Genomic DNA, 13,439 nt, shown 5'->3' on the forward strand with positions numbered 1-13,439 from the left:
ACATTTTACAAATCATTTTTGGCATCGTTTAAGATTTCTCTGAAATCCTAAAACCCTCGCGCTACAAAAGTTGCAACGCTACTGTAGTAGCTACATTTTTTAGTAGTTTGTAGTGTGGCGCACTACTTCAAAAGAAAAAAAAGTAGAGTAGCGAGTAATTCGATACAAAAAAATGTAGTTTGTAGTGATTTCCGGAAACTACTTTTAAATAAAAATTTTAAAAAAGCAACGAAGTTTCAAACGAATCTAACTGGTGCAAGTCTTACGCAGTATCCGCCTAATATGGAAGCTACTGTTAATGTCATTGGTTGGAAAAACTACATTTTTTTTTTTTTTTGAAATGAACTACAACTACTTTTTTCAAAATGATGAGCAGCTACAAACTACTTTTGAAATGTAGTCGCTACTTCGTTACTTTTCAAAAAATAAGTAAATAAAAGGCACAAACACTAGTGTCTCACAAAAGATGAAAGTCGATTTTCCAAGTCGCATACCCTCTTATATTTTCCCTCTTATGTTAAAACAATAGTACAAAAAGTTTCATATAATTTGCACAACGGCAACCAGTGCCGACTTGCGTCTGAAAGTGTAAACCAGTACTTGTATGCTAGGCCAAATCGAAATAAAATATTTTTTTTAAAAGAAACTTGAAACTTCTGTTGATAAAACGTTGCCCCTACATCAGTGTTGGGCATTAATCAATTATTTTTTCAATTGCCTTGTTAATTGATTGAAAAAGTAATTGCAATTAAATTAATTGCAATTAAATTAATTGCAGTTAAATTAATTGCAATTAAACTATAAATTGTACTTTGCAATTAATTTAATTAGAGTAATGTCCGTTAATCGCTTTTCACAATTAAAATAATTGCAATTAATTTTTTTAATTGTTTTATGAAACAATTAAAACTAACAATTAATTTAATGTTTCAATAGTAACAGGGCAGCGTACAGAGTTCAAAGTATTATTCGAATTCGTATTTTCGTTCAGTGTTGATTGCTCGCTCGCCGCGTGAACTATTCTCGTCTTGGCAAGTTTTTTCCACACGTATATGTATGTATTTTAATTAACTGTTTTAAAATTGTGCAGATCATTGTTTCATAGTTTAACCTGTAACAGGGGAAATTGGAAAGAAGGGCATAAGAGGGGACGTAAGATCTCAGAGACCGCTCTGTTTATTTATTTTTTTTAATCGTGTAATTAAGATGCATTTCTGTAATTTCCCTCAGATGTTCTTCGGATTTTTACTAGCAAAGAAAATATTTTTTTAATTTTTAATTGAAATATACCTTTTTTGAAGATATTTTGCAGAAGCCATAAGATTTTTTGAGAAAAGTCATATGCTGCATTAAATAATTTATTGCTCGTAATAAAATTACTGATACATGACATACACCGCCAGCTCAGTCATCTCCAGCCGAGGATTGCAGTTTCGTGCTCATTAGCACGCATCAGCCCGACATAGAAAAGTGACTGAGCTGAAGATGGAAAACAGCTTAAGGAAGCCAAGAGTGCCAAACAAACTGGTAGCTACTATAGAATTAGCGCAGACCAGACGAGTGACCGAAGCAATGGATCGGTTCAACTCGAGTATTTCATATATTTCTGCTTTAGCCCTGGCTATTGGGCGGTAATTTACTGAAAGTTACTTATATTTTATTGATATTTTATTAGTTGCTAACATGTGTATTTCAGGGTTCATACTCTATTTGAATGAAAAAATTCCATGACTTTTCCAGGACTTTTTCATGACTTCATGAAAATTTTCATGACCTTATTATATGAAGAGAATAGTATTATTCAATATCAAACTTGCCTTTTTTCTTCGGAAATGAGCATTAGCAAAACTTGCTATGTGAATGCCACTACCTGATTCAAAAAATATCAGTGTACACCTAAAAAACTGAATAATTCTTACCTGTTTTCATCACATCAGTTTAAGTTAAGTAAAACTACAGTGAATGATGCTTAAATGTCGATTATTTTTTTTATAAACAGGCAGAATGATAATGATTGGGGAAAAGTTGAATGAAACACTACTATGTTTCAATAAATTTGCTTCAAAAGTTGCTTTTAGTGTGAACTTGACAATTTTTTGGTTCTTTAAAATAAAGCCACATTCTTTAGTAAATTCATGTTTCTAAACCAGATATTTATTTTTAAAAAAATAAAAATAAAAACATTTCATAATAAATAAATCTTTTGATTTAAATGTACTTGTTTACTTATTTGTACATTTTCAAATGTATATAAATTAATAGCTTCAGAAATTCCAGAACATTTTTGAATAATGACACTGAATGTACCAGTGGGTTGCATGGATTAGTTTTGCGGGCTGTATATTGGGCACTACTGTTTTTGAGCATTAGAATTCCCCTATTTCTGTATTTTATCGCCTGACTAAAGATTATCCAAAACCTTCAACAAATTGAGATAAACTCTGATCAATTTTAAAATAAAGATTTAGGAGTGATGGAAACGAACTTGGATGCAATGTTTTTTGAGATCGTTCAATTTTCCAGTTTAAATAGCTTTCATGGTGCAATACTAAATCACTCAAGATTTCTAATGCTCTTTTTAGCTACTGTTACTTTTTCCCAGAACATTTTTCCATGACTGAAAATAAATTTCCATGACTTAGACTGAAAATTTCAATTTTCCATGACTTTTCCAGGTCTGAAATTTGCTTATTTCTTTTTCCATGACTTTCCAGGATTTCCATGACCCGTACGAACCCTGGTATTTAAATAGTTGGATAGTAATATGGTAAACATTTAGCGTCCACGTCCCAGGTAGACCTATCGTGTGTAGAATATATTGTACAAAACTAGTAATTTTTTTTATGAGTTAGTTTTAATTAAAATTCACAGAACAATCGACAATTGTTAATTGTAGTAAACTACAATTAACAATTAATTAATTGTTAATTGTGGTAAACTACAACTAACAATTAATTAATTGTTAACTGTAGAAAACTACAATTAACAATTAATTAATTGTTAATTGTAATTTTCCACAATTACAATTGATCAATTGTTAGTTGTTGTGGTCACGTTTACCAATTAATCAATTGTTAATCTTCAATTGTCAATGCAATTAAAATTTGCCCAACTCTGCCCTACACCCCACACCCCCACATGTACCACAAGAACATTTAGTCAAACTAAAAAACATTTTGATACCCCACACTTGGCCTAAAATTTATTATATTTTTCAAAAAATTGATCTACATATAAATTACATATAAATTCAAATAAAATATCTAGATCAAAAATTATTAGCGAACACATTTTCAGATCAACATTTGCCACTGAATAGTAAAAAAGTAAATATATATTTAAATAAATAAATATTTATTTAAATAAATATTAAAAATTAAATAAATATTTAAAATGAAAAATTTAACTTAACTTTGAAAAAATCAATATCTTTGAGTACTATGTGGGAGACATAAATATTGCAGGAGAGCAAAATTTCTATTGAGCGCTAATTACCTACTTTACTGTTTATATTTTTCAGCTAGATAATTTCGTTTAATTTACCTTACAGTTTTAAAAATATGTATCGAAAAAAATCAATTTTTCGAAGAACATTATAAATTTCAGGCCAAGTGTGAGATACCTAAATGGTTTTTAATTTGAATAAATGTTTTTTGTGGTGCATGAGAGGTATAGGGGCAACGTTTTATCAATAGAAATTTCGAGTTTCTAAAAAAAATTATGTGTCTTAGCATTACAAGTGCTGGTTCACACTTTCAGACGGAAGTCAGCACTGTTTGCCGTTGTTCAAATAAAATAACAATTATACTTCTTTTACAATTGTTTTGGCGTAAAAGGAAAAATACAAGATGTTGTGGGTCATAATACAAAAAACGTAGGTTTTTGAAGTTGGAATTCTTTGAAAAAAAAAAAATCTTCAACTTTTTTTAAAGTTAATTTATATTCTTCCGTCAGTACAAATAGTGGCAAAATATGAAAATTACGATGGCAAACCAAACTAATGGCGTCAAACAGATAGGACGTATGGCATCAAAATGATATGTCTGAGGTTAGTTCGTATTTTTATGAGTCTTATTTCTCATTGCATCCGCTAATGTACTTGTGTAAAATTTGCGCCAGTCAAATTCGTTTGAACCTTGATTCTTTCTTTTTAAAAAGTTTATTCAAATGTAGTTTCCAGAAATCGCGACAATCTACTATTTTTTTTTTGTATCAAACTGCTCACTACACTACTTTTTTTTTTTTTTTTTTTGAAAAGTAGTGCGCTACACTACAAACTACAAAAAAATGTAGCTACTACAGTAGCGTCGCTAATAGTAGCGCGCTACTTCCAAAAACACTGGTTAATGTTATGGAAGAGGATGATTTTGAACTGCCTTTTTGGCCGGATGATAAGAAATATTGCAGTGTTGTAGAAAGATATGGGGACAGAAATTGTTCAGTTTCATGCAAACTTTTCCCATTAACAAAAAGCTTTCGGCATCAATGTCATTCGCAATGTACAGTCGAATCTCAACTTACGCGAGGGATGCGTTCCAAGACTCCTCGCTTAGGTTGAAATTTCGCACTGTGCAAAAGGGTATCATACGATTTTTTATGAACATATAAATTATTTTATACATTTGAAAACATCCCTCAAACTGCTTTAACTCAATTCTTGACTCTTATTGCCGAATTTAATTATGAAGAACAGAAATTTTACTATACTTCAAAAAAAAAAAAAAAGGCTGTTATTAAATAAAAATACGGTTCGGATGCGAAAAATCAATGGGAGAGATTGACATAAAATGAAACAGTATGGTACGTATAGTAAATAGCAATAATAAAATGCAGCACTACAAAATTACAGTAAATACAGCAATTATATTCGACGCACTTTTTAGCTGTTCAAGCGTATCAAAAATCTTTACATTTCTTTAGTTGTCAGAAACTTTCTATTTTTCCTTCCATTTTCAAACTTTAGATAAACTGCTCGCTTGTGTGTGAAATTACGTTTCATCAACTTCATATTTAGAATGAAAAAGATGCAGGTTGGCGATTTATTAATTAACAAAGCGATGTTTCGACTCGGGGAGGGGAATTTCGATTTTCAGTGATGCTGAAGGGAAAATCCATTCACGAAACTAATATTCAGTACCCAATGAAGAAAGTGATACGTAAGTCCCTCGATTCCCTTCCGAAAATTTTCATGTTGCGGGGTGAGGAATTCGCGTTAGCTCCAAAATTCGTTACTAGAGAAAAGCTCGCTATATAACTATTTCGCACTAGCAAAAATACCCGGCGTTGCCTGGGTCAGTAATAATTATTAGAAAAAATCGTTACTTGCTTTTGCTTTCTGTTTTAAGTGAAAGAATTTAAAACACATCTTTTTGACGTGATTAAAAATCGAGTTTCTTCCTTACCCATAAAACTAAAATAGCAATAAGTATAAAGAACAAAGTAGTATTGATTTAGAAACGAAAGCACTATATTTAAGCATATACACAAATTTAAAAAACATGAAATTAATCTTCTCATGTTTAAAAAGATTAATCTGTTGATACTTTTTTTTTAACATGGAGTCTAAAACCTTCTCTGTATGGCTAATGAAGTACGAAGTGATTAAAAAAAAGTAGCTGCGCTCGTAATCCCCTTATACTTGCTTTAGTTATTTCGGGAAATTTCAATCATTGTGGCTCTTGGTGCGATTTTACCGAATTTGCGAAAGTCGTTTCGGGATACCTTCGATGATGCTCCCCCATTCTTTCCTTACTTTGTAAAACGATATATTAATTTTCGTTACAGAGATATCGTCGCCAGATGCTGAGATATTTTTGGTCACCATAAAATGGCGTTAAACAGTTTCATCCGAAATGTTACCGAAATAAGTAATAAAATTTGGTGATTGTTTGAAATTGTGCAAAAAGGAAAATTAATGGAAGTTTTTGTGCTGTTTATGGATTTGCCTAATTTAGTTGCTGGATTATTTAATACAGTAAAAAAAGTCTTTTGAAAATTTTTTGATTGGCGATATTTTGTTTACATGGTGAAAGCTGAGAAACATTATGACGTAGTCTTCGGCTTCAAAAACAGCAACGTTGAAAAAACTGCCAAATGCATCAGCTACGGAAATCTTTCTGCAAATATTTTGGCGATCTGCTGGTTGTTTGGATAATGAGTAAGTGTTCAATCAGCATAAATAATAATAAAAACCATTAATTACATTAAAGTTCCGTTTAAATGGAAAATCATCAGCCAAATCATGTATTATTTGCCAATCTTGTACAAAAATCTTACTTCAAGATTTGACTTGAGAAAAGCCTTGAAAAGTCACGAAAAGCAAAGATAGTCAACAATACAACAATTGTCGCTATCGACAGGGAGTTGAGATGATACACTAAATACTGTATTAAGTTGAGGAAAGCCTTCGAACATGGATCTAAAAAGCTCATAACTCGTTTTTTATTCTACTTAGAAATTTCGAACAGGTGCCATCTTCAGCAGAAAAATCAGAGCTTTCGATGGACATATAATGTAAATATGTGCAAGTATTTTTTCATCCCAATATTAGAGAATTTATACAAAAATTGTGTTTTATTGCCCCCCTAAGGGGGTTTTGCCCCCCATAACGGGACGAAAACTACCCTATGTGTTATTCTGATGCATAAGCTATATTATTGTAAAGTTTCATCAAAATCCGTTCAGTAGTTTTTGCGTGAAAGAGTAACAAACATCCATCCATACATCCATACATCCATACAGACAAACTTTCGCATATATAATATTAGTAAGATTCACTTGCACATTGAAGTAAAGTAAGCATTCTTAGTTATGTTTCATATTTCGGATATTTAGATTACAAATACTAGTGCCGTTTGGGATATTTTTCCCTAGTTCTTTATTTTTTTTAATTTTCATTTTATTTATTATTATTATTTTTTTTTTTACTGATTGAGTGTTGATATATTAACATGATAAAAGTCAGTTATTGAATATTGTAAGTTTTTGAGGTTATTCGGTAAAATTAAAAAATGCTTTTATTTCATTTTATCAGTGGCGTAAGATAGGACATGGTGACATGGTGTCCACAGGGGTCGAAGTGGTCCTATATATCCTATATTTCCTATATTTTCAAAAAAAGCATGAAAATCGTCCTATATTTCCTATATTTTTGGAAAATGTCCTATATTTCCTATATTCCTGTTTTTTATCCAATTTATTTCTTTAAAACAACAGTAAATAAACTATCTGACTTCGGATTTTTCGTCGAAAGTACGTGTGCAAACGAATTTCAAATTAAAAAAACGCAACTCACTAAATCCTGCAACAGGCATCTTCTCTCATTGGCTATAGCAATATGACGTCACTGTAGTGGGTGGAGTTTCGAGAACGAATTCTGAAGTTGGTTTTAGAATTTTGCGTTTGGCAACAGCAGTTTGTTTTGTTTTCCAGCGTGATTTTCGGTTTTTGTTTTCGCAGGTATATTTGTGTTTAGTGCATTTTCTGATCGGAATGTTCTAATAGTCTTTTTGCAATCTTTTCTTTTTGTGAAATTTTATAGCACAAAATATCTATATTTGTGCTACAAAGCATTGGTTATTTCCTGTTAGTTCTCAACACAAAGACGGTTTTTATTTATTTATATAAGCTATGTTTGTGACACTTCTATCCCTGAAAAAATTGTGAGTTGCTGTATTAATTATCAATAAATTTCACTTTGTTCTTTTTTTTTTGTCTACAAAGTACACTTTTTTCAAAAATTATTCTTTCAACTACAGGAAAGTCATTTCAGTTGTAAGTTATAATTTTGTTTGAGGGTTTTTTTTTAAAAATAAAATCATTGATGAGAATAAATAAATAATATATATGTATTATATCTTTATTCATAGCGAAACTATTCATATAATGTGTCCTATATTTGTCCTATATTTTTTGTGGAAAATGTCCTATATGTGACAAGTCGATCACTTCTACCCCTGTGTCCATGTTCGGACCCTTAGCTTGAAGCTCAAAATCAATTACTTTGTTCCTACAAAATATACGTTCCTATAAAATTAACTCCTGTGGTAATGAAAAATAAAGTTTTCATCATCTAAATCAATTTTATATATATGAATCTTAATATATAAAAATCAATGTCCTGAGATAACATATATCTATACATATATATATCAACGCACAGCCGAAACCGCTGAAGCTTCAGCCGTGAAATTTGGCAGGCATGTCCGCATGATTACGAAAGTAACCACTAAGAAAGGATTTTTCGAAATCTCAATTAGTTCAGGAGAAATTAATTAAAACCTCTTAATTTCTGCGAAATTAAAACCTGTCATTGAATTCAAATCCCTTATTTTCGAAGGCTTTCCTCCATTCAAATCATTATTCAGTACTTCATCTCAACTTTTGGTCGATAGCGAACTATAAATTTGATATTGTTTTTGTTTCTCACGTGGTTCTTCGAGGCTTTTCTCAAGTCAAATCATAATGTTTCAGTCTTTTGCTTTCATTTTTTCAAAACTAGAAACGAATTTTTTAAGAACATCATCACAGGCGGACTATCCTTTTCGGAACTCCAGCGCTCGAATACGCTACCTTGCGGTGATTTACAAAACTGCAAATGAAACTAAAACATTGCCACGTTGAGTTCCACGTGTGTCTGTTGACGTAAACACAGGCAGTTTGTTCTGAGTATTTATTAACGCAATCGATGTGTCTTAGTTTGCTTTCAGCTACAGAAATTAATTCGTCCCTTAGTAGTATTCTCGAGCTTCTCAAAATAATGTTAGTTTTCATTATTTCCTTAATAATTGGTGAAAGCGAAAATTCTGGATTAACAAACTTGGATAACGTTATACAAGGTAAAACTTTTTATTGTTTTGTATGAATTTGTAAGAATATGGGGTTTTTTTTAATCTTAAATTAATTAAACTTACCATATTTTACAGCAGCATTTAGTTGGAATGGACAGTATGCAAAATATTTTCTTGAATATATTATCGTAGAACAAAATGAATAACCGAGAAAGAATTTACTTTATTCCTTTTATTCTCAGCTGAAAGGTTTCGCCAAATTTGTTTAGGGTTATAGTTTTAGTATAGTGCGAGCAAAGTAGCCTTGGCGAGATTTCGCTTTTTTAGTTAAACCATTTTTAATTTTTATCATGAGTGGAGTAAAATGGTAGTAAGATTACAGAATTCGATAAGTGAAAAGAAATAATGGTCAATCAACTGAAAAGAAAACTACCACCATATATCCGTGAGAATTTTGTTGATGATTTGCATAACATGACACAATTAAATCGTAACTCAGAAATTAGAAAAATTGAAACAGAAAATTTTTAAATTAACCGATTCGGGGATTCGAGAGAAATAACTCAGCTACAAACGGAAAACAATAAGCACTAGCCAAGCAAGGCAAAAAAGTATCATCTTCTTTCGATAACAATTTGTAATGTCATATTGAATTTTCTAGCATTAATTGTTATTCTTGTCAGGCCACAATTATTATTTAGTTTTATCAAGAATTGATAAATATCGAATCCAACATCGTGGAAATAGCTGCTTAGAACTACGAACTACGTAGTTTGCATTAATCTTTGACGTTTAGTAATGCTTCTTGAATTCTCATTTCTTTCTACGTGGGCCAGAATATCCACAAGACTTTGAAAATTAATTTAAAAAGAATAAAGGGAAAAAATCATACGTACGAACAAAAATCACAACACTTTCAGCATTTTCTTCGTTACCATGTGCGTTTGTTTTAGTTTTTAAGTCCGCCATTAGACAGTGACTTCAGTGCCCCCTATAGTTCGTTGGAGTTGCGATTTGAATTTAGAAGAGTGAAGTTTCCTGTTAAAGTTTGCTTTGCAATAACCATTAATAAGTTACAAGGACAGACATTAAAAGTAGCAGGGACCGATTTAAGAGAAGAATTTTTTTCACACGGCCAATGTTATGTAGCTTGCTCCAAAGTCAGTTCATCAAGCAGCTTAATAATTTTAGCACCAGAAAAAAAAAATTAAATAAAAATGTTGTATACAAAGAAGTTCTTGCTTAAACATAGGTATATCAATAAAATGTGGATGGCCTGTGTTTGCAAAGATAATCAATATTTTAAAAGGATCGTTAATAACAGTTAAAGATCGGTTAAGGACAAAGGCATATATGTAAGGAGTCCAGAGGCCCCGGGATCCTCCCCAAATTAGAAAAAGTTATAGGTAATAAGTAATCATTTCTTTAAGAAGAGCTGTTTAAATTGCATTAAATATCATTTAGAATATGAAAAATTGCGAAATTTGCTTTTCCATCAACAAAATAATTTATCGTGAGAATTATTTTAAAAATAACTTCGATTTAAATTAAAACGATATCGTAAAACATACATTTTTTGCTTAAAGATGGCGCCACCTATTTTTATTTCGAAGCATAGCTTCTCAATAAAAGCTTTCATTTGTTTTGCAAAGGATGAAATTGATTGGAAATAATAATGCTGCTTTTGTCAGCAACATTCAATTAAAGATCTCATTTGCAAATTCTTATTCGTATTTAGCAGATTACAAACATGAAACACTGCGAGAGAGGACTAGCAGCATTGCAGTACGTCACAGCTTTGAAACTTTGATTGACACTCGAATAAGCCAATGAGAGGGCGTGAAATTTTCCTATGACCGAACAGGAGTAAAGGTAGCTTATATGCTACCGGATCCAGTTCAACCTTGTCGAAATTTTCCATCCCTGACTTGCATTTCCCTGCATGTCAAACATTGCCAAAAAATATTGTCAAATTATAAATAACTTAGTGAATTTTTCGTGCTTTAACAACGAAATAATGCCGTCACCCATGCCATGGCGCGAGTTTGATTGTTGGTGGCGTCAGAGCGTTACTCGATCAGTGATTTTCGCAGTTATATATATGAGGATTGCATACAGGGGCGAATACAGACTACCATTTTCAGGAAGGGTTTTGGGGTTTGGAGTACGAAACATTTCGGAACTACTTGGCTTCCAACACAAGGCACCAAATCGGCCAGGCTTGGCGAATAGTTTGGGAAAAACTTACCGGGCAGTGCTGTGGTTAGGATCTGTGTATCCGTCACAATGCTGCCAAGGTGCCAAGTAAGCTTTACCCCAGCTATAGCAGGGCATAAACGTTACTTATCAATTTCATAAGCAATGAAACGAAGAAGGTTGTCAAATGTTTACTTTTAAAAATAGTTAACAAATTGAAAAGATTACTGCAATCGTTTATATTTTATTCACGACTAGTGGTACCCGCACGGCTTTGCCCGTAATAGAAAATTAAAAGATCTTTTGGTTCGCCTGTATATTTACAAATAATGTATGGTGAATTTTCTCGCCAATTGGCTTGTGCCCATGTTACGGTTCCACGTAATGATAATTTCGTAATTTACTTCTCCATCTTATGAGAATTTTGTTCTTAAAATTGGAATAGAAAAAAAACCACATCGAATTTTCGAAAAATCGCTTGGAGGTGCACACCCCCATGCTACAAACTAACTTAGTGCCACATTTCATGAAAATCGGCAGAACGGTCTAGGCGCTATGCGCGTGAGAGATCCAGACAACCTCCGGACAGACTTTCAGCTTTATTATTTGTAAAGATAAAGATAAAGAAGTATTCAAACCCAATGTAGATGGATAATATAGTCGACGGTTTAGGAGTGAGGGTCATGACCCCCATGACCCTCCCCTTGTATCCGACATTATTTGCATAACTGAATACAGAATATCTAAGTAACTACTCACGGCAAAAGGTGACTAAAATAAAATGTGCATCAACGCCTTCATCGAGATCCGTCGTGATAGTCTGTCCCCAGACCATCCGGTCAAAATATGCCCAGCACAAAATTCCGATTTCAAACGCCAATCGAACACCCCATTCCAAAATCATCCTCTCCACTCAAAACTCGGTCTCCATTTAACGCGCCGCGAGCTGACGTAGAAGACAACAGCAAAAAACAAAAGCTTCGCCATTGTTATTCGCTCTCCCCCAGCGCAATTTCTCGGTTATGTCTGACACCCAGCTAGACGGGTGGAAATGGTAATTTCGTATTCTTCCTCTCCATTTAATCGGTTTTGTCCTTTTTCCAAAGCGCCGTAAAATAAATAAATGGACCTTTACGCAAGGGGATAATTCAGTTTTTTTTTCTTGTTTTTTTTTACTGTCGAGTTTCGGCTAAATAATTCCAAGGGCACCACAGAAACTGTTTCCGTGAAACTTTCTGACCACATTGGGCGAAAGTGCGTTCAACTTTCTCTAGACATAGGCTTGCCAGATTCCTGAAATGTTCAACCGGGACACCGAAATGCCCCCCCTCCCCCAGCGTTGCTAGTATTCAAAAGGGTACACACCTGTGGCTTATTTTTGAAGTGTTGGGCAGTTTATTCTTAATGCTATAAATAAATGGTTACAATAAACTATGAACAAAAAACAGAGGTAATAAAGAATGAAATAAGCAGATAAACTTTGAACATCTCACTTCTTAGATGTGAATATTTACATGTTTTAGTTAGAAAACACAGTTTGAATTATAAATAAACAATTGAACACTATTTAGATATTATTTTATAGGACTTTTTTAGAGTCTTTTTTTGGTTTATATCTTGTTGCAAAAATCCTCACACACTAATCTGGTTTTAATTTTATAAGTCAATATTACAAATGATAAAGTAATTATCCTAAATAATCCTTCACACCTAATAATTTTACACCTTTTTAGTCATTTATAATCAAATTTACCTTTTTTCCGGGACGCGAAGTAAACCGGCCGGGACGCCGGAATTTTGTCTGAAAACCGGGACGTCTGGCAAGCCTATCTAGACATAAAGTTTTGGGAATTTCACTCGGTTTGCGTCGATTTCATTTTCTTCGAAATACTGGGTGCAGGGCTGTTCACAAATGATGTCGCTTTGGGGGGGAGGGAGGGTGGGTGGGTAAAGCTTTAGAACTCTGAATAGTAGTCACTGGCTACTAGAGTCACAAAAAATCAGGGATTTAGAGTCATAAAAAATCTAGCTTCATGCCGCCCCTTGGCAGATTTGAAATCTGCCGTCCCAGCGCCGTGTCCAAGGGGAGGGTTTTAGGGGTTAAACCCCTCCCTTGGGGAAAAAATAAGAAAAATGAAGAAAATGTATATTTGACTTAAATTTACTTTAATGAGAAAGTTTGCGTTCAGCGTTTTTATTACTTTCTTCTATATCTAATATATAGAAGAAAGTATTGGATTCGTGCAAATTTTCGAATTTCGAATTTTGACGGATTCGAACGTTTTGAGGTGTGCTGAGTCCATTTCGACTATTTTTGGAAAATGTCTGTCTGTCTGTGTGTGTGTATGTGTGTATGTATGTGTGTGTGTATGTGTGTGTGTCACGTCTGTGTGTGACCAGTTTTTTGTGGCCGCTCTACAGCAAAAACTACCGCATGAAATCGAACGAAATTTG

General features: G+C 32.9%; 1 protein-coding gene across 1 annotated transcript in view; it reads right to left on the reverse strand.

The window, feature by feature from the left end:
- LOC129229990 (uncharacterized) overlaps positions 1-11,996 on the reverse strand; it is a 30,524-nt gene extending 18,528 nt beyond the window's left edge. The window contains exon 1 of the mRNA XM_054864375.1: positions 11,745-11,996. Coding sequence (XP_054720350.1) covers positions 11,745-11,889 — 145 coding nt within the window. The 5' untranslated portion in view covers positions 11,890-11,996. The remainder of the gene's footprint in view (positions 1-11,744) is intronic.
- Positions 11,997-13,439: the final 1,443 nt, after the last annotated feature.

Source organism: Uloborus diversus, chromosome 9, assembly GCF_026930045.1.
Source record: "Uloborus diversus isolate 005 chromosome 9, Udiv.v.3.1, whole genome shotgun sequence".
Lineage (NCBI taxonomy): Eukaryota > Metazoa > Arthropoda > Arachnida > Araneae > Uloboridae > Uloborus > Uloborus diversus.